The following is a 26,763-nucleotide window of genomic DNA, read 5'->3' on the forward strand; positions in this document are numbered from 1 at the left end:
CTAGAGCACTGGGCGGGTCCCGGGTCCCGGGTCCCCGGCCCCGAGTGCGAAGGGGCCCGGGGCGTCGGACAGGGCGGGGCCGAGGATGCCTGGGCAGTGACAGAGAATAGCGGCTCCCCTGGGAGTTCATGAGCATCCGAGGCTCCGGTTCCCCAGCTCCTTAGCTGGAGTTCCAGGGCCTCCGACCACTCTTCGGGCTTAACCCTGGTGTCCAAAAGTTCTGGCTGCAGCTTTCTCACTTGGATAGTTCTGCATAACAGCCCCCCACCTCATCTGCCGCCTCCGGCGTCATGCCCCAAGCCCAAGTCACCCCTCTCCATTAAGACACCATCTCCCAGAAGCCTTCTCGGGCCTCCCAAGTGGACACCGCCACCGCTTCTGTTTTCCAGATAAAATTTATAGTCCTGCTGTTATTCAAGTGCCCCCACTCTCTACTTGCTGGCCGTGCACAGAGAGAGTGCTTGGCCCACACAGACTTGTGATGAAGCCATCTTTTTTCCTTCATATTGTCAGTTATCTTTAAAATCAATTATGTCACCTTTTTGCCATCTGGGTTAAAAGAGTCTCTCAAAAGATGGGGAGGAGTCTTTTTTCTTTTTGACCCTAGCGAAACACCCACGAAAACAACCACAGAATTTTGCACAGCCTTTAAGCCTGTGCAACCAAAAAGGGATTGTTAGAGGCCAAGCCAAGGAAGGACAGCCCCGGTGAGGCTGGGCCCTGTCCCGTGCCTGTCCTCTGAGCCAGGAAAGCAAGCAGGTTGTGCAAGGTCTCACTGTTGAGGGCTGACCACCAATTCTAACCCTCAGAAAGTCCCTCACCAGCCCTGGGAAAGTCAGAACACCCGAAGATACCCGCAGCCCTGCTGCAACAAGTCTGCGTATTCCTGACCCCGCCAGTCTGCGCCTGGCTCTCAGGGCAAAGGACTGCCGCCCAACCCGACTCTGCTCAGGTCCCCTCTCCCCCTTCCCTGCCAGGCGCACTCCTTTCCATTCATGAACACCTGGCTGCAAAGAACTGCGCCCCACCCCGTGGCTTTTCCTGCTGCTCCCAGCAGAACTGCCCTGGGAGCATTGTTAAAAACACACATTCATATTACAGCACACAGTACGGAGGTTCTGTTTGCTTCTGGAGCAGCAATGGAAACGTCGTCGTCAACCACAAGGGCTCTGGACACATGCCGCCTAAATTCAAAGTCAGAGTCTCCCCTTTGGCGGCTGTGCCCTACTCGCCTTGCCTCCAGGTCTGGGGGGAGAATTTAATGAGTCAGTACAGAGACGTGAGGAGCCTGGCACCCAAATTAGCTCTTGTTGCTGTCAGAAGTCAGGGCATCTTGGGGAGGGGGATGGTGACTGGAAAGGGGGGCTGCTGGTCTGTGTTCTGGTTTTGCCCTGGCCACTGGTTTTAGTTTGTGACAAGTCAATATAGTTCGTGATTTCAGTTTCACATACTCATGAATTGGGTATAAGTATATTGTATACAGATGTTAATGTGTTTTTAAAAGTTAGTTTTTACTAGCTAAAACCAGAACAGCTCTCACCTCCCTGAGAACGGGAATGCAGTGTTAGCTCCCCCGGCACCTTGCATAGTGCCAGGCGTGCCGCAGGTGCTCGGCTAACGGCTGGCGCGTCACTCTGAGTGGACTGCGAGCGATGGAGACCAGCTGGGGAGGTGGGTGATGAGGGGCCCTGGGCCCCAGCTGAAGAGGAGGAGCCCCTGCAGACCTTTGTGTCTTTCCTGCAGGCAGGATTTTGTTCTTGAGTTTGTTGAAGAGGGCAGGGGCTCCACCCTGGGTTCAGACCTGGGCGTCCCGGCTGCCTGAGCAGGGGCCTCGGGGGAACCCAGGGCCCTTCACCTTCCCTCCAGCAGCCCCGTGCCCCCCTGGCATACGAGAAAGATAGAGCCACGGTGCTTCAGCCTATTGGCTGCGATAGAGGCGGCTCAGCAGCCTGGCAGCGCCTCTCAGGCAGCCTGAGTAGGGGTTCTACGGGCGGAGCGCCCCCTTACGGCTGCTTGGGGGGCCATTCTCCCGCTGGGAGGGTGGGCACTGATTCCCCACTGTGCCCTCAGAGCAAGTGCCTGCCTTGGGCCCCCGCATACCAAGCTGGGCAGAGCTGGGTGGCGTGAGCCGTGTGGCTCTGAGGCCGGCCCGGGGCTGTGACAGCACGCGGGCACCGGGCTCCCCGGGGCGTCTTTCTTGTGGGCGCTCCTGCTCCTTGTTTCAGGTTAGGAGATGACAGGGCAAGGCATGCATATGCTTCAAGCAACTTATGACACTGGATTTTGTGGGGCTTTGAGTATACCTGGGCCATTTTTAAAAAGAGAAAAAGAAAGGCTTTGCTCAGGGATGGGTCCACTTGAAAGCACCCAGACCGTGTGCAAGTTCTGCCCCTTGAAGCAGGCACGGCGAGTCCTGATCCCAGCCCTGAGCTCCGCTGAGGGTCTTGTGATGAACCGAGGGGCAGTAGGCGCCGCTGCACAGGAGGAAGGAGGGAACCGCGGTAGGCAGGGTGCCTGTCACCCGCCTGCTATTGCGCTAGGCACCCCCCTCACTGCTGCTATTTCTCCTGCAAGCTGGACACTGTGTAGAGGGAGAAACAGAGACTCTCAAGTTCCTAGCCTGTGGTCATTCCACCCCACTAGGATAGTTCTCCAAGTGCCCAGAAACTCTTGGATCATTTAGATACCATTTGTGGAAGGAAGCAGCCTGGAAATTTCCAAGGACCAGTGACCTGCCCACCACATTCTTTTCTCCAACCCCAGCAACCGTGAGAGCTTGTTTACATACAGATGCAGCCTCTGCCGCTCCAGGCCCCTGGGTGACTGAGATGCGCAGAGCCCACGACCGACTGGCATGGGACTTGGAGCCTGGATGAGAAGTCAGCCGCTGAGACTGAGCGGCACCATAACCTTGCGTCTCCTCCCGTAAGAAATCAAATATGTTTCTGCATATGTCAACTTCTAATAAAAAATCAACTAGGACTCCTCTCAAATGAGCTAACAATTTAAAAATAAGTGCAAGATGCATATTCGGTGTATCTTTAAGGCACTAAGAAATTTTTTTTAATGTTTTTAAAAACCATAGGTAAGGGTGACAAAGCAATTCAATGGAGAAAGAAGAGTCTTTTCCACAAATAGTGCTGGGACAACTGGCTATCCCCAAGCAAAAGCAGGAAGTCAGATGTCCTACCTGACGCCATATATAAAAATTAACTCAAAACAGATCAAAGACATAAAGGTAAGGGCCAAAACTAAAACCTCTTAGAACACATAAAGGTAAATCTTCCTATCCTTGGATTTGACCATTGTTTCTTAACTAAGACATCAAAAGCATTAGCAACCAAGGGGAAAAAAATAGATAAACTGGACTTCATCAAAATTAAAAATCTCTGTGCTCAAAGTTCACCACTGAAAAAGTGAAAAATTCAACTCACCGAATGGGAGAACATATTTACAAATCACATATGATAAGGGACTGATATCTAGAATATAAGAAGTATTTTACAGCTCAAAAATGAAAAGGCAAATAACCCAATTTACAAAAATGAACAAAGGATCTGAGTAGACATTTCTCCAAGCAAGACATACAAATAGTCAATAAGCGCATGAAAAGATGCTCAGCATCATTAGTCATCGGGGAAACACAAACCCTAAACACAAGGAGACCCCACCCCCCACCCGCTAGGATGGCGGGAATCAAAAAGACAGGTCCTGGCAAGGGTTGGCGAGGAGGTGGGCGGCAGAGGGGGATCAAAACCCGCCGCCCTGCTGGTAGGAACGTCAAATGGAGCCACAGCTTCGGACAGTGGTCTGGCAGTTCCAACAAAGGCTGATTAGTCATAGAGCTCCCATAAGACCGCACACCTCCACCACTAGGTATATGCCCGAGAGAAATGAAAACACATGCCACACACGCGGACATTTATCTGGCAATAAAGTGGAAAGCACTGACGGAGCCTACGACAAGGACGGACCTTGGAGATGCTGTGCTGAGTGGGAGAAGCCGGACAGAAAAGGCGGATCATATGATTCCATTCACATGAAATGTCCAGAGCAGGCAAATGCATAGAGATTGAAAGTAGATGAGTACGGGGCTGGGGGACAGGCCCAGGGGGATGGGGCGTGACTGTTAATAAGTACGGGATTGTTTTGGGAGGGGAATAAACATTTTAAAACTAGATCATCGCAATGAGTGGGCAACCCTGTGAATATACCAAAAAACTCTGAATTGTACACTTTAAAGAGGTGAATTGTGTGGTATGGTCATTATATCTCAACACACACACTAGGAAGAAGAAGAAAAGAATGAAGTATAAAAGGAAGCAGTGGGTTAGCTTCAGAGAGAGGGCCGAGCAGTAGGGAAAAGAGGACCGCAGCCCGGAGGCCCGGCTGGCCCTTGCTCACCGCGCCGTGCCCGTCCTGCGCGGGAGGCAACGGCAGGTGGAGAATCCGGGCAGACAGGCCCTGCTCAGCGTGGAGACAAGACAGGCCCGGGGGGCGGGCGGCCCTGAGTCACGAGATGGTGACCCCCAGGGCAGAAGGAGGTCAGAAGAGGGGTCATTTCTAACTGCTCATCGGAAAGGCTGCGAGAGGCCAGAGGGAGGCCTTCCTTGGCAGCCTGGGCCCTGAGCCCGGGGCCCCACTGAGAGAACTCCCCGACGTGTTGGGGTCCTCCAGCGCAGTGGCACAGGGGTTCAGGGTGAAGGCGAGCTCTGCAGACAGTCAGAGACGCTGCCTTCTGAGCTGCAAATGTCCCTGTCCCAGCCCCTGAGCCTGCCTTCCCTCTGAGGGAGGAGCTGAGGGGAGGGGGAGGGGGCCAGGCCAGGGCTCAGCAGCCTGGGCTCCCGTCCCAGCTCCAGCGCTCTCTACTTGTGTGGCCTGCTCCTTTCTCTTCCCGTGCCTCAGTTTCCTCCTCTGCAGATGAGGTCTAAGGCTGTGTTGATGTGGTCCTGGTGCATGTCTAGCACACCCAGCACAACAAGCGACCCTGTGCTTCGCCCCAGGGACTCTGGATTTGAAGGGACCAGTCCCACAAATGTGGCTGCATGTGTGAGACAAGGCAGGGCCAGCAGACCAACAGCCCAGCCAACCTGCAGCACCAAGAGAACAAACAAAGACATACTTGTTGTTTCGAGCCACTGAGCTCTTGGGGAGGTTTGTTATTAGGGGGCAGAGGTGTAGGGGCCGGGGGAAGAAAAGGTGTTTGCTACCAGGGCAAAGGGACCGCCGTGGTTGGCATCACCCAGGGAGAAGGCTGTCAGCTCTCATCTGCAGGGCGGAAGCTGCGTGTTCTCCCCCCGCTGAGAACCTGGGGATCTCTCCGAGCGACGTAATGCAGAAGGACAATGCACAGAAGTGGGGTGAGAACGCCTTCGACTCATTCTCCCCAGGGGCTCATGCGGCCCCGCTGTGCCCTCCCTGCCCCCTGTACCAGACGCGGGCAAGACGATAAAACACGCGCCAGTCTCTAGACTAGAGCGGGGTGCGTGCAGAGACACGCTGCTCAAAGGGCCGCCATGTCAAAGGGTGGGCGGTCCAAAACGTGTCCAGGAAGCGGTGATGCGTGGTGACAAGGCACCCGGTGGGCTTCAGCATCTGACTGTCCTGAGCCTGAATCCCCACCCATGTGGCACAGGACAAGGCCCCTCACCCTCTGAGAGTCGGGTTCCCCGTCTGTAAAATGGGGATGGACACGTCTCGTGGAAATGCAGAGAGGATAAAATCAGTGTCTCAGTGGCCACGCCGGAGTCCAAGCCTGCTGACACCTTGATCTTGAACTTCCAGCCTCCAGACCTGTCTAAGCTGCCTGGTGTGTGGCATTTTGTTACGGTCGCCTGAGCTGACTGAGACAAATGCCTTCTTCTAAGCATGGCTCCCCGACTTCTGTGCATCTCTGCCTGTCTGGAGGCTCACAGCCCCTCCTGCGCAGAACTCATGAGCCTCTATGGCCCGGTTCAAGGCCACCCCTGCCAAGTCAGGGCCCAACCCCCCCACCCCAGATCCTTCTGGAGAGGAGCCCCAGGAGCTCCAGAACTCTGGTCTGACGGGTGTCACGGGGCCCGCTGGGTTGCTGTTGGCCTCTCCCCAGGGCAGGAAACGCAGGAGCCTTCAGAGAGGAGGCTGTGTGGACTGTGTCCGGTGGAGTCATGCCTGGGAACGGCGTGTTGGCCTGGAAAGTGCCCTCTGAAGGCACTCATGGAAACCGCCATGTTCACCGTCTTATTAAGTCGATACCATTATTTTAAGGTGTGAAAATCTGCTTAAAGATAAAGAAGGGTATGATTGTCTCGAAGGTAACAACAGAGTCAAATAACCCAGTATTTACGATAGAAACCACTCTGAAGTCACCGAACTGGCAGTTGCTGCCACCAAAGCCAGAAGCATGTGCACCAGTGACAAGAGCTGGTAAGTGCCCCTCTTAGGGACCAACTAGCTGGGACCCAGGAACCGCAGGAACCGCAACGACTGCGGCCGCAGGGGAGGGCCTGTGATGTCATGCCAAACTGTATTCCAAGCTCCTGAAAAGAAAGAAGTGATTGGAAGGGAGGCGGGAATCGAGGCCTGTGCAGGGTCCCTTGAGACCTCTCATGCACGTGGGGAGGCAAAGCTGCCGTGGTGCAGGGAGAGCCTTGGACCCCTGGGCGCGAAATGCCGTGGAGCACAGCAAAGACGTGCCCTATGAGGGGCACCGCCGTGCTCCGCGCCCGTGCACGCCGCCCCCAGTCGGTCTCTGACACCCTGGCCACTCACGTTCCGCCGTGGGCCCTCACAGAGCAGCCAGGACCCCATGCTGGACGGTCGCTCCTGGCTTTGGGACCAGTAGAGCTAAGGGACCCAGGAAAAACCACCCGCTTCAGAGAGCAGTCCCCTGGGATGCTGTCACAAGACACGCGGCCCCAGCCCACGATCCTCTGGCTTTAACTCACTTTCAAGCAACCTAGAATGACGCTGGGCTTCCCGCCAACCACCCGGCGGGCACCCCTCCCTCTCTCCCGGGGAGGCGCCCCAAGGGGAGGGGTGGGGCTGCGCGGCCCCCAGGGAGCCCGCAGGGCCAGGCTTCCTGCCGCTTTGTGGCTCTCTGCTCAGGGGGCCTTCCCTCCTGCTGCTTTTCAAGGGACAGGAGGGAAGGCTTGTCCTAAATGCATTGGTCATTTCGGGTGTGTCAGCTTCGAGTGCATCAGGCCCCCTCCTGGGTCTGCAGGTTTCTGGGCTCGCTCCACAGCTCCCCTGTGCGGGCCCCACTCTGCGCCAGCGCTGGGCCCCCCTTCCACGGGCCTTGGCTGTCCCCAGGCGACCCCGTCCAGGCCTTCCGATGTCAGAGTAAACTTCATCAGGCTTGTAAAGTGAGAGCACGGATGCGTTTTCTATGCCCTAAGAATTGCGCTGAATTAATTGTTAGTATCACAGAGGACGGCGGAGGGCCGCATCCATGCCTTCCCTCTCTCTCGAGGGTAAATTATTGAGCAGAAACGCCCTTTGCCCAGGTCCCCACCCTGGCTCTGGATCCCCGTGTGAACCCAGCTAGTCTCCATTTGCAAGGTCAGCTCTGCTCCCATGGGCGTTGGGCAACGGAGAGGCGGGCACTGTTGGAATAGGGGGCACTGGTTCTGCGGCTTCCTCCAGGCTCCCGGCCCCCAGCCCCGGAGGCCGGGGGTGGGGGTGGGGGTGGGGGTGCGGCGGGAGGAGAGGCCAATGGGAGAGTGCTTCCGTGAGGACAAAGCCCCGCTGGGGCCGGGGTGGTGTGGGCAGGGCGGAGACAGGCTGCAGGTTCCTTTACAGAGCAACTGGCGCTGGGGCTGGGGCGCAGGTGAGGAATTTAATGAGGTAATTGAAGTCATATGTTAGGGTAATAACCTTAGCCATCAAGGCGCCTAGAATTCCCATTTAACTTCACATTTAGATGGACTGATCTGTAATCCAGTTAATTTCACATCTCTGCCCATGAAATCTTGAACTTTGCACAATATTCTCTGCAGAAGACAAAGTATTCACTCAAACCATTTTTCATTATAAAATGTGTTTTCTGGCCGAAAACCACTGCGGAGGACTGCACAAGATCTGTGTAGGGGCAACACTGACAACAATGGCAACAACCACAAAACACTTTTCCTCTTCCAACAAGGACAGCAAAACAAACTGTCCTGCTGGGGTGGAGAGGGCGGGGAGGCAGGTGGGGGCAGAGGAGGGGCGGCGCCGTTCTGTGCGGTAAAGAAGGTAACCCGGCCCGAGAGAGTCCAACCCTTCTTGGGGGGGTGATCTCTAAACCCCTGGAATGTCATGCCTCATGAGCACGACTCTTAGTTTTCATTTTTATTTTTGCCTGGGGGCCTTGGACCACTTAGACTATGGATAAGTATAACCATCGGGTTTAGGTGAGGGACCAGCCACACGGGACAGTTGTGGGGAGGCGCTGGCCAGGCTTGAAGGACCAAGAACATGCCTGTGGAGTCCTGTAAAGACTCCTGACGCTGAGGCGTGGGGCAGCGCCCCGGCTGGCCGCACCCCGTGAGCATCATCACACGACAAGGCTGCGGGCAGGGGAGAGGGAATGCTGCCCACGACTCCACGGGGAGAGGACAAAGGGAGCCGGGCTGGGTTCTAGGCACCTCTCCCCTTGGTGGGTTCCATCCTGTGTCACTTCCGTAGAATAAACTGTGTCTGTGGCTGTAACAGCCTCTGCGGGCTCTGTGGGTCCCCTCAGCGAGTTACTGACCCCGAGCGTGGGTCGCGCCCCCTCTCACTGCGCAGCTGGCCAGCTCTCGCACGTTCTCTGCAGGCGGGGAGCCCTCCTGTGGGCCAACAGCCCGGTGCCCACACAGAATCGGCCCCGTCAGGAGCATTCTCTCTGATGGGGGTGCAGGGCGGCCCCACCTGTCTCTCTCATGTGCTGCCTAAGCGCAGAACCCGTCCCTGTGGAGCTCTCTTTGCACCACACGTGTGGCCCGTTCGCCTGTGTCCCGCACCCTGGGCTCCCAGGGGCGGGGCACGCCCAGGTGATATGTAAACCCCAGGCCCAGCGGGGTGACCCTCAGGTAGCTGCGCTCAGCAGGTACCCGTGACCATGGGGCTGCCTTCGACCAAGGCTCGCTCTTCCATCACGGTCTGTGACCCCTCCAGCCGGCCTAAGAACGATAACCTAAGGTCACAAGTGCCAAAGGAGATGGCCGTTGTGAGGCTCCGACGGGGCCATTAACATGAGGCCCTTGGCCCGGGGCCTGGCTGGTACGGCCACCACGGCCACACCAGTGCGTTCGGGTGCAGTGGGATTTGGGGGGGACAGGTGTGGAAAGGCAGGTGTTCACGGCTCCTGACTCTGCTCCCCACTCCCTTCCTTCCTTCCTTCCTCCCTCCCTCCCTTCTCCAGGGAGGAGTGGGTCAGACGGATGATGAGGGGGTCAGAGGGTCAGAGGAAGCCCTCCTTCACGCCGCAGGGCTGTGACATACCACGCAGTGACTTGCAAAGGGCCTGGCTAGGAAGTCCCCCCGCCTTCCGGGGTCAGGGGGTGGATAGATCTGAGCAGCTCAGGGAAGAGATTTGCTTTTCTCTTTGTGATCCAACCCCGGTGAGCTGAGGAGAGAATCCCCTGTTCTCGGCAGGCGGCCCCTTAAAAGCAGCGAGGGCAGCCCGCCCTGGGCACACTTCATAACGGCCCTCAGGGTCTGGCCCCTGCGCTCTTGCTTTGGATCACTTGCCTGACGCGGGTGCCGCTTGGTTTTGGACCCCTCCCCAGCCTGGTTCTGACATCAGGGATGCTACAGCCTTTTAAAGCTGAGATTGGTCAGCAGTGAGATCCGTCCGTCCATCCGTCCATCCATCCACCCGTCCATCCGTCTATCCCTTGGGGAAATATTTATTGAGCACCTATTGTTTTCCTTGACTCTTGGCATTTAATGATAATTAAGACTCAAGTCCTTGGCCTCAAGACTCAGCACATTCTCACCTTTGCCAATTTCATCCACACCCCTTGACCCCTTTCATCCGATGCCACCTCCACAAAGACACGCTACAGACCTCTCTCTGCTGCCCACGTGCTGCTCTGTGCTCCAGAGCCTACGTCCATGCGCTTGCTATTGACTTTTCACACGGGTGTCCCAAAGGTCCTTCAGACTCCCCCCAACCTGTGACTGGTCGTCCCCAGGATGAGTGACCCGGAGCCCCCCACGTGACCCACCTACAAGCCTACCGACGCCACCTTCTAAACGTCCCTTAATCATTCCCTTCTCTCCAGAACGTCCAGGTCTGAAGTCATCTCTAGCCTGGAGGATTAACTGGTCCACCCTCACCTGCTCTGGCCCCCCTTCCGCCCGTCCTCCACACAGCAACCAAGAGCACTTCCGGAAAGGCACACCCGGCCACGTCACCGCCTCTCAGACCCTCAGTGCCTTCCCTCACCTTGGGGTAAAGCTGGGCCCACAGGGCACTGCCCCTGAGTGCCCGCCCGCCCCCACGCCTCTCCACCCCCGCGGCCTCCAACGGGCTCCCTCCCAACGCGGGCTCGCGCTGCTGCACGTGCTGCTCCCCCCGCCAGGAAGATGCCGGCCTCTCCACTTCATCGAGGTAACTTGGCTCTTCCTTCAGATCTCAGCTTAAGGGTCACTTTCTCAAGAAACCCTCGCAGACGACCCTGAGGAGCTGCCCCTTCCCCGCCTTGGCACAAGCTCCCCAAATGCCGCTTTGTGCAAAGGCTTGGTGGCCAGGCCTGGTTTTCCCTCCATTGGATGAACATGAGAACCTCATCTGTTTTCATTCATTTCTTTTGACTCCAGTGCTGAGCCGAGGGCCTGGCACCTAGTGGGGTCTCTGTTAACACTTAGTGAATAAATGATTACAAAGAGAAAATGGCTACTACAGGAATTTACAAAGTGGGTGCAGAAGCCAAGTTAAAAAAAAAGGTATCCCGCACTTTGGGGGTGGGGTGAGGTGGGACGTCAGCTATTACAGTGCGGGGGGAGGGCTTAGGATGGAAATTTTCAGCAGAGCAGTTCTCTAAACCCATTCCAGGGAAAGGGCCCGAGGGGCCGGAGGGAACAGTGCGTGCAAAGGCTCAAGGTAAGAAATGCTGCGGTACAGCCTGGGAGACCTGAGGACATTAGTGGCGTGGAGGGCGGAGCATTATGCAGGGGGACAGCGAGGGCGGACCCTGAGCTAAGACAGGCTCAGACCAGCTGTGGAGGGCTTGCATTCCACGCCGCCAGCTGGAGTGCACCCTGACCTCCCAAGGGGCAGGCAGCCACTCCCCTCCGACAGAGCTGGGTGTCCCCTCTAACAGATCTTACTAACTGGGGTCTCGGTGCCAGTGTTCTTGCCTTCTCTCCCATTGCACGGCACCGAGCGCAGCGCCTGGAGCACCCGGTGCCCGTCAATCCTTTCTGAACACATCAGTGATACGGAGCGTGGGTAGAAGGAAAGAATTGGGAGGCCCCACCCAGGTACAAAATGGTAACGGCCTGAGATAGGAAAATGGCAGAGGGACCCTGGAGGAGGAAGCCCTGTGGGTTTTGAAGGTCCAAATATGCAAACTGGAGGACGGTCGGGGGAAGGGAGAAGCAGGGACAGGGGACACTTCTTGTTCTGGGGGCCGGCCAGTGGCAGCACCACTGTAGTTCGGAGCAGAGGCTCGGAGGAGGACTCTCAACATGTGAAGGTCAGGAGCAGGCGGACAGGGCAGACTGCCTGGGTATGATGCTGAGTGTTGCCTGCTTGCTGTTGTGTCTGAGTGTCCTTGTGTAGAACGAGGACCTCGTAGGCTGTTGAGTCAACACAACGCTCTCCCATGTGTTTCAGGACGAGTGAGTGCAGCTGGGTGTCACTGAAATGACACAGGATGTCACCAGATCTTCTAAAAGTGGGTTCCATCGAACAGGGCAGAGTTCCCTGCTCGCACCCCAGGCCAGCTCCGCCTTGGCCAGGAGGAAGGACGTACCTTCTCCATCTGCTGCTGTCAGCACCTGCCCCTCCGCACCGGGGGCCTGGAGCACAGGGTGGGGCCCGGCGTGTCACTGCAAATAGCCACTTGGTCAGTCAGGACAGGCAGACACTGGCTGGCGGAGACACCGCAGCCCGCACAACAGCCAGGGCGCCGGGCCGGCTCCTCTCTCACCGCCTCATGTCCTGGCTTCCTGAGCGTCAGCGGTTCTGGGTCGGCCAGAGGCGGGCAAAGGAACGGATGGTGGGGACAGCAGGCCCAGCCGGCCGTGGGGAGGGGCTTCTGTCCTGATCCAGCAAAGCTGAGGAGCAAGTCACAGCTCTTCCCAGGGCGCAGACCCCTTCTGGAAGGGCGAGGAGGTTGGACAATGAGACAATGAAGTTTCCCTTAAGTTCTAAATCTCCAAGATTTGAAGTTTCTTTCTGGTATTTCCACTCCACCACTGACTTTTTACAATGTCTCCTGTGATTCTTATTAAATATGGCTCAGGACACGTACCTGCCTGCCCCTTTCTCTCTCAGACAAAGGACTTTTGAGTTCACAAGTGCAAAGCCTCCGCAGGCTGCTGCTACGGAGGAAGCCGGCCTTCAGCCTATCGGGCTATTTGGAGCGTCCTGTTGCTGCAGGAGCGGGGGTGCAAGGGCGCTGGGCTGCTTGGAAGGGATGAGAGACGTGTGTATTTTTAGGAGCTTTTAGAAGGAGAGGCCTTGCTCCTGGCCCCAGCCAGGGGCTGCTTTGCCTTCTCAGCCCTGCCAGGAGCTGGGTTGGGGGCGGGGGGAGGTGTCTTCTCTCACAGACTCTGGGGCCTCGGGGCCCTCTTCTCCCAGAGCCGCACCAGCCCCTGTTCTGCCCCGGCCTCTCCTCCTCGCTGCTGACAGTCCGAGCCTCGACGTCTCAGGCCGTTGCTCCCGCCGCTGCATGAACGGACCAGCATCTCCGCTGTCGCCTGGGAAGGCAGGTTCTGGGCGCTGGGGCCCAGGAAAGGCTAAGCCAGCCGGCCACACGCTGGCCCAGCCCAGCAGCCTCCCCTCCCCTGCTGGTCTCTCTGGGGTCTCAGTTTTGCCGGGAGGCTTGCCTTCGAAGCTACTGTCTTCCGGATCGCAGCTCTGCTAGATAGCCCCTGTCCAGATAACGTGGTTGGATGATGGCAGCCCGCCGTGGCTGGCCTCGGGGCGCACGCCATTGCCCGGGCGGGTCTGACGGGCCGTCCCCGGGCCCGTGAGCAGGGCTCCTGCTTTCCACAGCGACCAGGCAGAAGGCCAACCACCGTCTCCTGGGCGCCTCACATCCACACCCCGTTTGGGGGTGAGTCACAGCTCGTTCCTGCTTTAGGGCTCACCTCTGGCCCCTGTGCTCCAATGGGAACAATGGGGCGTTTCATCCCTGGCACTCAGAGCAGGGGCAGGGTGTCCCCCCAAGTTTGAGGACAGAGGAGCTGTCTCCATGGCGCCCGCAGACCTATCAGAGAGTTGGCCGGGCCAAGGTCAGAGGAAAAGCAGAGCCCAGGTCCGTTCCTCTTGCTCACGAGGAGGAAGAAGTGGTGGAGACAGGATCTCCCGGCCTGGTGAGTGTGCGAGGCTCCTGGCCCTTTCTGTCGGCCGAGCCGGCGGCCGGCCATGGCTTGGCGCTCCTGGGTGGGCTGGGCACCCTCTTATCCAGCGTTTTTAGCCACTTCTCTGGGGTCTCCAAACTCCTGCTGCTCCCTCCAGCCTTAGGCCTCCCTACGCACTGTTTCCTTTACCCGGAATGCTTTGCCCACCTCTCCTGGCCCCGGACGTGGCCACTACGTCCTCCTTCCTGAAAGGCCCTCTCCCAACCTCGCCAGGATCGCATCCTCTCGGGCTTCCTCCTGGCTCGCCGGCCGCCTTGCCTCAGCCTCTTTGCCAGCCCCTTTTCTGCTCACATCCAAAAAGCACCGGGGAGCCGCGGCTGACCTGCACCCTCTCCTCTCCTGTATCTGCATCCTCCCACGGACGATCGCATTTAGATCCGTGACTTTAAATTCGCCCTATGAGCGGAGGACTCCCAAGTGCTATCCCCACGCTGGACCTCGCCTTGGCCTGCAGACTTTCAAACCGCACTGCACACCTGGCGACTCTCAAAGGGCGACCCACCCACACAGGACCAGAACCAAGCTCTGGGCTCCCTCCCACCAGGCTGGCTTCTTCAAACTTCTCCATCTCAGGAAAACGCCTGCCGACCCCCAGCTGGGCAAGCCCCAGGTCTCGGCACAGCTTGTTCCCATTCTCACCCTGCACGTTCAAGTCACCGGCAGGACCCTGGGCCGTACCTCCAAGTGTCCCACACTGTCCCTGGGACCCATCGTCACCGCCCCCCGGGGGGCCGCCGTCATCTCTCGCCTGTGCAATGCGGGAGTGTCTGCGTGGTCTCCCGGCCAGCGGAGACCCAAGTTGTTCTCCACACCGCAGTGCCAGTGCGGGTCTTGATGACAGACACCCGAGCATGTCAGCTCGCCTGCTCCGAGCCCTGCCGCGGCCCCGTCCTCAGGGTGAACCCCTGGCTCCAGGCCTTGGCCGAAGGGCCACGCAGCCCCTCCCCCATCGCCGAGCCCCCTCTGACCCCACTCGGCCTCTTCCTGCCTCTCCCCCACCCCCCAGCACACCAGGCTCCTTCTCTCCCTGGGGGCTTTGTTCTTGTTACACCCTCTGCCTGGAATGTTCTTCCCACGATTTTAGCCTGGCTGGCTCCTGCCTGTCACGTCGTATTTCCGTAGAGGCCTCCTCTGAACCCCCAACCTAAGGTAGCGCCCGGGCACCCACCCCCAGGCCACCCGACTCTGCGGCCCTGGTTATTTTCCTCTGTGGTTTGCTTGGTGCTGTGACGGTGGGCGGGCCAATGGCCCCGAGCAAGGGACCCGGTTAGGAGCACGAGATGACTGGAAGCTGGATGAAGGTGGTGGCAGAGGGGATGGAGGGAGGCGGGAGGGTTAGGCAGAGGAGCCCCCGGGGACATCGTGGGCTGGGGGAGGAAGTGCGTGGGGGGCCTCAGGGGTGATGCCGGTCTCCCGGTCTCCCGGCCGGGACTGTCCCCTGAGGTGAGGGCTGCTGCAGGAGATGCGGGGTCGAGGTGGGGCACAGAAGAACAGGCGTGAGTCCCATCTGGGACACGTGGACTTGCCCAGAGGAATCCGAGCAAAGACGGTCCGGGGCAGTCAGACAGGTGGCTCAGGGGGGGCACAGGTGCAGAGGGCGCGGTGCGGGGTGCCACCGCCTTCACACTGAGGAGAGCCCTGGGCGGCGACAAGCCCTCAGGGAGAGTGGGCACAGGGGTAGAGCGGCCCAGGAGAAGCTCCCCGGGACCCGTTTGGTCCCCATTTGGTCCCCATTTGGTCCCCATTTGGTGTGGGGACTGTCAGCACCTGTGACCTGGCTGGTCGCCCCCTGACCCTGTAAGCCCTCGGACTCTGGGCCCTGTGACCCCACCCCCTCCCCGACTCCCAGGACGGCGCCTTCTCAGTCTCCATCACCAACTCCTCTTTCTGGAATGTTCTGTTAATGTCCATGTAGCCGGCTCTCTCCTGGGCCCCTCCCTTCTCCCCTCGTCTTAGAATATGACCTTCTTAGGAAATAGGGTCTTTGGAATTAATTAGTTACAGATGTAGCTACTTAAGAGGGTTACAGCTGGGATGGGTGTGGGCCATCATCCAACAACTGGTGTCCTTACGAGAGAAAATGGAGACACAGAAACACACGCAGAGGGAGAACATCACATGGCAACAGAGGCAGAGACTAGAGTTATGACGCCACCAGCCAAGGAAGGTCAAGGGCTGCCAGCAGCTACCAGGAGGACGCAAGAAGGGTTGTCCCCTAGAGGCTTTCGAGGGAGTGTGGCCCTGCTGACCCCTTGACTTTGGACTTCTAGCCTCCAGAACCACAAAAGACTAGGTCCCTGAGTTTGTGGTCACTTGTTATAGCAGCTCTAGGACACAAACGCGGACGTCAAGGGTGAGGTGATGGATACTGACCGCCAGAGAGTCTTGCCCCCGCCACCCCACACCTCCAGATGAGCCACCCGATCCCCAGGCGGCCGGGAGCCCATCCCGCAAGAGCTCCGGGGCTGCCCCCGCAGTGCTTGCTCTGCTGCCTGCCCCCGCAGGCAGGATGAGGCCCTGCAGACGCTGAATCTGCTCCTCGGGCAGCTCCTCTGCAGGGCACCATTTGTCACTGCTGCAAGGAGGCAGCCCCAAGGTGACCTGCTCCCTGCCACACGGAGCAGCTGCAAACAGATCCATCTGGTGTGGCCCCAGCTGCAAACAGCGTGAGATGGCCTCCCCGGGGCCACGGTCCCTGGCTAAGGAGGACTGAGGACAGGCACCACCCCCCAGCGTGTAGTGACGTGGGCCCCCCAGAGCACAGAGGGACTGCTGGTAAGGACGACAAGGCCCCGTGGGGAGGGCTGCAGCTCAGAGAGCAGGCGTGTCCTGCCACTCGGCTCCTGGCCCCCACTGTAAGAATGGACCACACCAGCTTCTTCCTCTGCCATTGTGCCTCTTAGGTCACCGCTGGGCCAAGAGGTACCCAGAGGCCAATGAGCTAACTGGCCTCGGTGTGCCCCTGGCCCCTGAATGCCGGGGGGCAGGCCCTGGGCAGGGCTCCCTCTTCCTGACGGAAGCCCCCAAATCACCGCTTCTCCCGCGGGGCCTCCAAGTGCTCCCAGGCAGGAGCGGGTGGCTCCTGGCTTGGACTGAGGGCAGAGCCCAAGGCAGCCCCGCCAAGCCCAGGCTGTGCACAGCGGCTCTGTGTCTTCCCTTAGAGCCTCTTGTGAATTTTGTATTCCATGACACACACTGTGTCTGTTTTAGTGAAATGATGACATTTTAAACGATTTACAACCAAATTATTTAACTTTTGTCCTCCCCTACGTCATCTGGTCAAAGTGATGCTCTCAGAACTTGTTCCTGGCTTCTGCACGCTCTCCCGTGGGGAAAGGTGAGGCTGCAACAGGCCGAGTGAGGTGACTGGGAAGGGGTGGCAGGTTTGCCGGGGGGTGTGGGGAACCGGCCGGGAGGGGCGGCACGGGCGCTCATCAGGGGGCCCTGTCCTGCTGCCACTGGCTGCCCTGGGGTCCCCAGGTCAGTGTGTGGGCTCAGCTCCTGGTGCGCGCAGGCTGTGGGGGTGTGGCTGGCAGGGCCCTGGCCGCACGCCAGGGGTGGGCGGCTGGGAGGTGGGCGAAGGCAGAGCGGGGCTACCCCAGCATGTGTTTTCTATCTGTTACCAGAGGGTTGGGTCAGACCAGAAGACCAAGTGGGAAGGCCAGATCTTGGTTTTCCTTCTCTGCGCCTTCTCTGCACCTCCTCGGATGGGAGCCAGGTCAGGCTTCTCGCACATCTGACCCGGAGCCAGGCTGCCCCAGAAGTTAAGCCAGACAACCTCCCCTGGTGGGGCTGGGGGGTTGGGGGGACAGGCAGCCCCAGGGTGTCTGCCCTGTGGCTTATGCAGAAAGCAGGTACCCGGAGAATGCGGGGCGAGTGCCCGGTCCTGCTCTCCCCTCTGCCTGCGACAACAAGGCCTCTCTCAGACCCCGAAGCCAGCGGGAGGCCTGTGCAGGTGGCCAGCTGGCTGAACCCAAGAAAGCTGCTTCCGTGCCTCACTCCAATCCTCTCTGCCAGGCAGGAGGAAGGAGGCTCACCCCCGGAGAGACCATGGCGAATAGCGTTAAGTATAAGCAGCCTAGTGGGGTTTTGAGGTGGGGAGGCAGTGGGCGGGGGCGGGGCTACATGAGAAAGGACAGGGCACACAGAAGTTCCACTCACCTTCCCTCCTGGGCGGGTCAGGGTCACTTAAAGCTGCCGGCAGCCCCGCGGGAGCCCGCCCCACCCCTCCGCCCCTCCGCTCCAGAGACGCAGCACAGGTCGCGGTTTATTCACTTCCCAAACACAGGCGAGGCTGTCTAAACAGACAGCACATCTCCGCACTCAGCACAGCCCTGGCTGTTTGTATCAACAGGACCCATCTCAGGCAGAAGTGACACTTCCCAGAGTCCCTCCCCACACCGGCTCCAGGCTGAGCCCTGCTACTTGACTGCCGCTGCCCTGCCCTGGAAGGACGGGGTCCCCACTGCATCCCTAAATGTAGGCTGGCCTGCCCCAGACCTCCCCGGGTCCTGGTGCAAATGGCCTGGGGACACCTGTTCTACACCTGGACCCTGAGGGGAGGAAACGGGGAGCACATCAGTTCCTGGGGGTCTGGGAACCTTGCTGCCCCCTCTTCTGGGGCACTCCTTCCTGTGCCCTTTGGCCTGGCTGATGCCCGCTCAGGTTTGAGGTCTCAGCAAAGGGTCACTTACTCTGTGAAGCCTTCCTGACACTGGGCTAAAACAACCTATCAGGTGTCCCCGGGGTCGTTTCCATTCATTCATTCACACGTGCACTCATGACGCCTAAGCACTGCGGCCCAGCGCGCGCACCAGCCTAGCTAGGCAGCAGGGACGCTCGAAGGCAGAGCCTGTGCCCCTAGAGCTCACACTGCAGGTGAGAGGAGGCGGGGGAAGCCCTCTGGGCCTGGGAGAGATGCTGCTGAGCTCCCCGCGGTGGCCTGGAACAGCGGAGCTGGCTTGGCGGCGCGGCCTCTCTTCCCTCTGTCCCCATTTCTACGCTGTCTCCGCCTGGATGGCTGCACCCGGCTGAGATTTGGGGGATGTGGCACCCCTGCGCCTAAGCCCTTCTGCGGGGACTGTCGCAAAGGTTATGCGGCAGCCGCCGCCACCCCCACCCCCAGCCTTGAGTCTGGCAAACAAAGCCATTTTAAAAAACCAAAAGAAGGCAGCAATTCTCTTCCCAAAACATTCACCCACTCCTGGGATGGGAGTGGGGAGGCTAAAGAATGCTCCCAGAATTGAGAGCCAGGCGGCGGAGGGAGGGAAAGCACCCCGCAGAGCCGGTGTCGGCCGACGGCGCGAGCGCGCGCGCAGCGGAGCCGTAACCGCTTCTCCCCAGGGCCGGGAAGGGCGGCCCTCCCCGGCGTGGAGCCGCGCTGCAGTCCCGGCGCGCACGGGTGCGGCGGCCAGCCAGTCCGCGAAGGCCCTGCATTGCAGCTGCGCGGGGCGGGCGTGCATGCGTACGTGTGTACGCGTGTGCAGGCGTGTGCAGGCGTGTGTGCGCGCGCGCCCGCCGCGTCCCCGTTTGCCCGGCGCTGCAGTCGCTCGCCCCCGCCCCTTTCCAACCTCCCGCCCCCGCTCCCGCTCCCGGCCGCACGCGCGTCTGCACTTCCCAGCGGCTCCCAAGCAGGATTTGCCCAGCAGCCCTGGGGGCGGAAGGGGCTGAGGACTGGCGCTGCAGAAACCGGAGCGGGGGCGAGGGGAAGAGAGGGGAAGGCTTCCGACAGGCCCGTTGCATCGTCTTCCCCGATGCCAAGTGCACGGGCAGGCCACAGGGTTGACCAGAAGGCCGGGGACCCCCACCCTCCGGGCTGCCCTGTGGTGCCCCGTTGTCCCTGGCTGCGCTGCGCTACTGCCCCGCCCTCCCCAGTGTTATTGTTTATCAGGCTGGTGGAAGGCTGGGAAATGATCCCCGGGTGGCTAAGTCACTGGCATCATTTCTTCAGGGAGAGAAAGAGGGAGGTTTTACTCCTCCCCCACAGCAGGGTGGTGGGGAGGTGGGGTTCTGGCTCCTCTGCCCTGGCCCCGCTCCCCATCCTGGGCTTGAAAGGACACCTGGCCAAGTCCAAAGGGAAAGGGAAGCAAGGGGTCCTTCAGGGCCCTGATCTGTCTCCCAGGGGTGTGTGAGGGGGTGGCCCTGCCAAGCCCCCTCCCCAACTCCTGCCATCTCTCCTGTGTATTCTGCCCGGGGCTGGGGGTGCTTACCCCACCCGGAGGCCTGCTGGAGGTTGGCCTGAGCTCCAAGTCCCCAGGAAGGGGCTGCTGGGGAGCAGGTGGGCTGCTGCCATGGTGCAGGCACTGTGGCTTCCCGGGCCTCCCTCACAGCGCCCTCCCCTGCCCACAGCCTCCGGGCATAGCTAGCTCTCCTGGCTTCCAGGGCCCAGCTGATGTCTCCGGGGCTTGGAGATACCACTTGGCTGACACCTGGTCTCTGAAGGGCTCCAGACAGGTCCCACACTGGTCCCAACACCCTAGAGGTCACCCTGGTGAGGTGACCTGGTCACTCAGGGAGAGCCAGGGCTCTGCAGAGCTCCCTGCTCCACTTCCCGCTTGTCCTGCAACACTGAGACCGGATTTCCTGAACAGAGGCCCTGGTCACCCTGCCCTTCTCCGTTACACCCTGCAGGTCATCCTCGCAGCTCCGCTGGCGCCAGCCTTGGCCAGGGCGGCTGCCAAGGCCAGCCCGGTGTTCCCAGGCAGCCCCGCCAGGGTGCCAATGCCTGCTGACCCAACGCCACCTCTTGGGGAGGCCGAGGAGGCTCAGGGGCCAGGGCGGCCGCCAGGCGCCCTGCCACCGCTGAGGCCCGGACTGGGACGCAGCTGGGGTTTGCAGGCTGGGTGGCTCAGGAGGCTGGCCAGGGTGTGTGCCCAAGCCCAGAAGCCTTCCAGCAGCCAGCAGCAAGGGTAGTCCGAGGTAAGAAGGCAAAGGACGCTGCGGACAGGGGAGGGGTGCTTAGAAACTGACCTCTGTGGAAGGCCAGGGTCAGCCTGGCTGAGACCTCATGCCCCAGGCTGGTGAGGTCTCCGGCGGAGTAGCCCACAGACTGGCGCCTCTGCGGCTTCGCGGATACCGAGGTCACGTGCAGCCGTCCCTCCCACTCTGTCCCGGGGCGGAGACCATCAGCCCAGCACCCCAGGCCTCCCCCCCCAGGGCTTCTCCTGGGCACGTCCAGGCCCGGAAGGGCAGCTCTGACCTTCGTGTCCCCAACCATCCTTGGCAGCTTTTCTGAGCAGAGGCCCTGGTGCCCCGAGAGCAGCTGACAGTCGCCAACCCCGTGCACAAGGCCAACGGCGCTCTGGGCCCTGTCCTTGGCCAGCCGGCCCTGCCTCCCCCCTTGGAGCCTATGGGGGGTCCCCGCCCTCTCCCCTCCACTGTGATCGGAACCCTGGGCTTACTCCAGACGCTCTCCAGGGCAGAGGCCGAAGCAAACTCAGGCTAGCAAAAGCAGGCGGCGGCTGTTTGTGCCTCCATGAGAAGGTTGGCTCCTTCTCGCCCAGAAGCGGAAGCAGGGATGCGCGGCCTCGTGGCCCAGGCCTCGGAACCAGAGTGGCCCCACCTGCGCTCTCGCCCCGCAACCGTCTGAGAGGCTCGGGGCGTGGGATGACCTCCAGGAGCTCCGGGCCCCCAGAGGCAGCCCTGCGGGGCAGCCAGCAGAGGATGCTTGGACCCTGCGTCCAGGGGTCTGCCGAGAGAAGGACCTCTCAGCAACCTGGGGGCTCATCTGGCCCCTCAGGTCCCCTGCCAGGAGTGACAGCTGCAGGCTCCCGCTCACATACTTCACTCTGTCCCAGGGAGACACCCAGACGCAGGCAGAGCCCCAGTGTCCCCCCGAGGTGGACACTTGCACCCCTCTCCACCTGCTCTGGCCGGAAGCATGGAGACCTGGACGCTTCCTCCTTCCCCACACCATGTCCCCCCGAGTGTCCCTCACCCATGGAGCCTAGCAAGGTGGCCCGAGCGCTGCTCTTACCGTCCAGGGACAGCCAGTCATGCTGGGAGGAAGGGAGCGTGGGCAGGGCCCGAGCTTTGTACTCAAACACCACTGAGTTGGAGATGATCTGGTTGTTGAAGGCAACTTGTAGGGTCACAAGACCAGTGTCATGGGCTGCAAGCAAAATAAAGACAGGTCAGGGTGGGGGCAGGCACCCTGTAGCCTGGCGTCCCCCTCAATGACCAGGAGGCCCCCTCCCTTGGACCCCTCCCTGGGCACTCCCAGCTGGTGCCCGCTCGCTCCTTGAGGCCCGAAGGCCATGCTGGTTCTCCTGGGAACCTCCCGGGACCCCGCCTCAGCCAGGCCCCATCACTGCCCGCCCCGCATCGTAACTGTCTCTCTGCTCCTCGGCCCCTGGTGAGGGCAGCGCCTGGGGGCTCCGTGCAGCCTGGCTGAGCGGGCGGGTGAGGGAGTGAGCGGGGAGTGTCCTGCCCCCCCCTGGGGTGGGGAGGTGGGGGGGACCGATGCTCGGTCCCATTCACCCTGGGCAGGCAGGGGCCGGCCTCCTCCGTGCTCACTTCCCCTTCCCCTTTTCCCACAGGCTGGTCCCAACTCCGCACGCCCTCCCTATATTTTTAGCAGCTCTCCTGCCTCCCTGGTGATGGGAGCAGGGGCATAGGCTATGCCTCCAGGCCCCGCGCGCTGAGCCATGGGCACGGAGCGGGTACTTCTTCCAGCACCTGGATAGCGAGCTCCGGGTGCCGGGCCTGCGTGGGCCTCACGAGCTGCGCTGGCCCCCACAGAGGCTCAGTGCAGGCAGTCATTTCAATGAATGAATGATCGAACGAACAGACAGACGGACATTCTCACTGTTAGCAAGGGGCAAGCCCGGCCCTGGCAGAGGCCTGCTCCGTTCTGGGGCCGAGGCGGCGGCGGGTTCCCATTGCAATCCTGGGGCTGTGGCTACAACGGGGGACCCGAGGCCCGTGGTGGGTGTGCAGGCGGGCTGCCCCGCACGCCAGGCCTCGTCCTCAGGTAGGCACCGGGGCTGTTGTGCTCTCGGTCCTGCTTTTCTGGAACTCCAGAAACCAGTGCCCATGGCCTCCCAGGACAGATTTCCAGGGAGGCCGCCCACGGGCTCAGGTTACTGTTTAGACTCTGGGTTTTCAGAAGCTCCCAGGCTGGAGGAAGCGGTCCAAGTCAGCTGCTCCCAGGGCAGAGTAAAGCCCCGCTTCCCCCAAGGCTGTCTCATGCACACCTCACTTCCCGCGGGGAAACCGGCTCGTTGACCGGTGGCCTTGTCCACCCCAGGTGCGCGTATTAGGCCACCGTCCCTGGAGCAGGTCTCCAGGAAGTCACTGCCCAAGGGGGACCACTGGGTTGATTGCTGGTTTTTTTTCTCCTGGGCTTCTCACCCCTCGGCTCCATACCACACGCTGGACCGCTGGCCCCACGGCGGGTGTGGACCCCATGGGACCTCCCACAGAGCCGCCCTGGGCAGGGATCTCTGGCCAAGTCCAGAACCTCCGGAGCTCTGACAGCATCCCCGGGCAGATCTCCAAGCTTGTGGTTACCTGCCTGCCCTGGAGGGGAGCCTGGTTCACCAACAGGAAGGAAGGGCGGTTAAGGCACATGCCACCTGAGCCCGCTCAGCAATGCTTCTCGTAGCAAACCTGTTGCCCCCGGGCCGGCCCTGGCGTCTCAAGGCTTCTCTGTACCACATGTCCCCGCTGGAGGGCCCTCCTCAACGGCTGCTTTTCTCCCCCCATCTCCTGGCACTGGCACAGTCTGCAGTGACGCTGGGATGGTGGCAGATTCAAAGGCGCCCCTTCCTTCCCCAGACAGGCGGATGCGGAGGACCTGCCGTGGACCCCAGCCGTCCTGCTGACACAGGCCTGCCCACGGGGCGCTTCCTTGACGCGCTCTTTCCCTCCCCCGATTCAGTCAGTCAGCAAGTTCGGGTCCTTCCGCTTCTCCACCTCCATGGCCACCGCGCTGGTCCGAGCGCCCATCGTTCCTGGCTCAGACTCCTGCCCTAGCCCCCGCGGAGGACAACCTCCGCACCCAAGGCCGGTTCCTGCTGGGTGGTGGCTGGGGCCTGGCCCTGCACCCCTACATCAGCCCCATGGGAGCGCACTGCCCACGCGAGCCCTCCTCCTCCAGCCAGAGAGGTGCCCCCCCACCCCCTGCCCGCTGCCCGCGACTCCTGCTTCTGCTCCCCCTGCCTGCAGTCTGCTCCCCACACGCCCAGAATCATCAAGTCGCTCCCCACTGAAAACTAATGGCTTCCTGTTGCAAGTAAAACCAAACCCAGTTCTGTCCCACGACTCAGGAGGGACATGACTTGGCCCTTGCTACCTTCTCCAACCTTGCAGCGGCCGACTCCCCGCGCGTTGGTGTTCCTCCACCTTGCCGAGCAGCCTCTTCCTGCCTCAGGGCCTTTGCACTTCCTTCGCCCGCTGCCTGGGTGCCTCCTCCAACCTTCCCACGCTGGCTCTGTCCCCTCACTCAGGTCCCAGCCTGGGAGGGGCCTCCCTCCCTAGTCACTGCCCCACAGGACCATGTGTTTCATGCTCTGGCGGAGTTTTCTCCAGTTATCCTCGCCTTTTCTGTGCTTCCCTGTTTGATTTTTGTCTCCTGCAGTAGAACGTAAGTTCCAGGAGGGCTGGGGCCGGGTCTGCCCCGATCTCCTCTTTATGCCCAGGGCCAAGGTCAGTGGCTGGCGTGTTGTGGCCACTCATTAACTGTGGAAGGAATCGCTACAAAACACAACACTCCCCACATTTCGAATTTCATCTTTGGCTTTCTGGCGACCTCCCAGGCATCCAGGACGGGGCCGTCCAGAAGCCCCAAAGCGAAGTCTTCTGGTTGGCGGCTCCTCTCTCTTCTTTGGAGCCCGGCTACCTTTCCCAAGTCTCGAGCCCTCCTTCCCTGCTGCTTCCCTTTCACTCAGTGCTGGACTTGCCTGTCTCCCTCCCGACTTCGGAGCACCACTGGAATCTTGTGGGAGGCTGAGCCCGTGCCTGTGTGTCTTCTGCAGCCCAGAGGAGCCATGCTCTTGGTCAGCGTTGGCCTCTCCTCCCCCACTGTGCTTGGGCAGGGGGGCCAGGCTGGCGGGGAGCGGTCATCCCCGCGCCCCATGCCCCGTGCCCGCCCCCTCCAGGTGCCCCGCTGCCCGTGGTGTTCCCAGCCCCTAAGCTGGCCGGCTTGTGCTCAGGAGCCTCTGAGCCTTTCTTTTCAGTGAGGCTGGTTGGGTGCTGACTCCAAGTGTTCCTTTTTCAAAGTCCGCTCTCGCATTCCCAAGCCCTTGGGGAGACCCGGCGACGACCCTTCAGCAGCCAGCATCGTCCGCTGCGGTCAGGGTTAGGGTTGACGTCTGGGTCTCATGCTTTGCTTCCTTCCAGGCTCCTACCCGGTGCCTGGCAAACTCTTTGATAAGTGAAGAAATGCGTGAATGAATGAACACATCCGGGACTGCTTACAGGGTGGCATGTTTCCCTTTGGGCCTCAAAGTGAGATGTCCCGAGGGGCCCGCATGGTTGATGTGGAAGCGAACAGGGCCCCGCCGCAGGGCCCAGCTTTCTGTCTGCCTTCAACGCGGTGGCTTCTCCTCCCTTGGTGTCCGCTGGTCTGAGCTGCGGTCTGTTCGAAAAACCTACAGGACAATGGCTGGGGCAGCCTGCCCTCCAGCTCCGGGACGGGAGAGACCTGGGCAGCCCGGCACTGTCTCCCCTCCCCCTCGGGCAATGGCTGAGCGCCGCGCAAGCAACCAAGCTGGTGAGCCAGGGGCTCCACGGACTGCCCCTCATCTTGCACTCAGCCATCTGGCAGGTTGTTAAAGCTGTAGAAACTGAGGCCCAGAGGCAACCGCCGAGCTCGTCACATGGACGGTAAATGGCTGATCCCGGTTGTGCTGACCTGTGTGGCTGGCCCAGCCCCAGGATTCGCCAGGTCCTGGCCTGGGACTTCATCCAGAGGGCATGCAGAGGCCAGCTGGTTTTTTCGGGAGGGTCAGATAACTTAGGACAGGCAAAGGTCTGGGTCCTCAGCCAGGCAAGGACCAGGTATAGGAAGTGGCATCTATTTATAGGCCAGGCGCGTCCTGCCCCAGCAGCAGGTGATAAGTGGACAGTTTAATAACACACCGCCCCCTCCCCCTTGCCTGCCGGCACTGCCCGGGCGGGGGGGGGGGGGCGGGCTCCGACAGCAGCACGGAGCCCCCGGCTGCGATAGGCTGGCCCAGCCCGGCGGCATGCAGGGCGGCTGTGCTCCAGGCCAGGCAGTGCTGCCAGGAGCCAAGAGGGCCAGGCGGGCCCAGTGGAGCCTGCCAGGCAGCCGGTGGGGGCAGGGCCGGCAGGGACACTGGCCGAGGCTCCCTGGGATGTTTATGGCGAAGGAGGCTCCGGGTTCAAACTGAGCACACGGGCCCAGCTCGGCAGCATCCTGCACAGGGAAATGGGGAGGGCGAAGGGAGCCCCTCCCCACCAGCTCCAGAGGTCAAGCTGGGGGACGGTGGAGGCTGGGGGGAGACAGGTGGGGCAGCCCGAGGCGCAGGCTGGGGCACCCAGGGTGGAAACTGGCACCTGGCATGGCTGGGTCTGCTGCCGCCCTGGGGGGGACCCGGGGGCCCACCCCCTTCTCCTCCCCATCCGCGGCAGCGCTCCACAGAGAGCGCTCTCCTCCTCTGCAGGCTTCCTGGCTTCAGGTACCACGGGTGGGAGCCTCTGCCCCTGCCACCCCGCTCCCGTCCGCCTCTCCGTCCACGGCCTGCGCAAGCCTGACGGGCCATCCCTGGGGTGAGTGGGGTGTGCGAGGGGCCGGCCGAGGGGCGCTCTCGGTCCGAGCTGGGGGAGAAGGGACCATATGCTCCAGAAAATGACTCCTGCACAAACGCCGCTTCTCTTCTCTGGCACCAGGCATCCCCTGAGCCCTGGGAGGCTCAGGCCCTGCCCTCGGAGCTGACCGGCCTCTGGGGGGGCGGCGATGGCAGAAGTCAAGGGTGAGAGGGTCAGACAGGGACACCAAGCCGGGCAGAGGAAGAACCCCTGAGGGACGGCACGCGGGGCTCCTGCCCATCAACCCGGAAGCAGATTCTGTGTCTGTGCCTTCTCCTGGGCATGGGCGGATGGCTCACCAAATCTCAATGGAGTCTGTGCGGATTATTTTTAGTTTGACACCCCCCCGCACCTGTCGCCCACCGGGCCTTCTCCCTCCCTCTCTGACTTCTCTGGGTCCGAGGGGGACTGGGCCTGAGGCCCCCACACGTGGGCTCTCTTGTTCTTACAGCT

At 60.8% G+C, this 26,763-nt stretch overlaps 1 protein-coding gene across 1 annotated transcript in view; it reads right to left on the minus strand.

Annotated features, from left to right (window-relative positions):
- The window catches only part of CAMTA1 (calmodulin binding transcription activator 1), a 723,509-nt gene that overhangs the window by 50,865 nt on the left and 645,881 nt on the right, over nt 1-26,763 (minus strand). The window contains exon 11 of the mRNA XM_054579829.1: nt 21,515-21,649. Coding sequence (XP_054435804.1) covers nt 21,515-21,649 — 135 coding nt within the window. The remainder of the gene's footprint in view (nt 1-21,514; nt 21,650-26,763) is intronic.

Source organism: Pteronotus mesoamericanus, unplaced genomic scaffold, assembly GCF_021234165.1.
Source record: "Pteronotus mesoamericanus isolate MK-2021 breed Mesoamerican mustached bat unplaced genomic scaffold, CSHL_Meso_final contig_557, whole genome shotgun sequence".
NCBI lineage: Eukaryota > Metazoa > Chordata > Mammalia > Chiroptera > Mormoopidae > Pteronotus > Pteronotus mesoamericanus.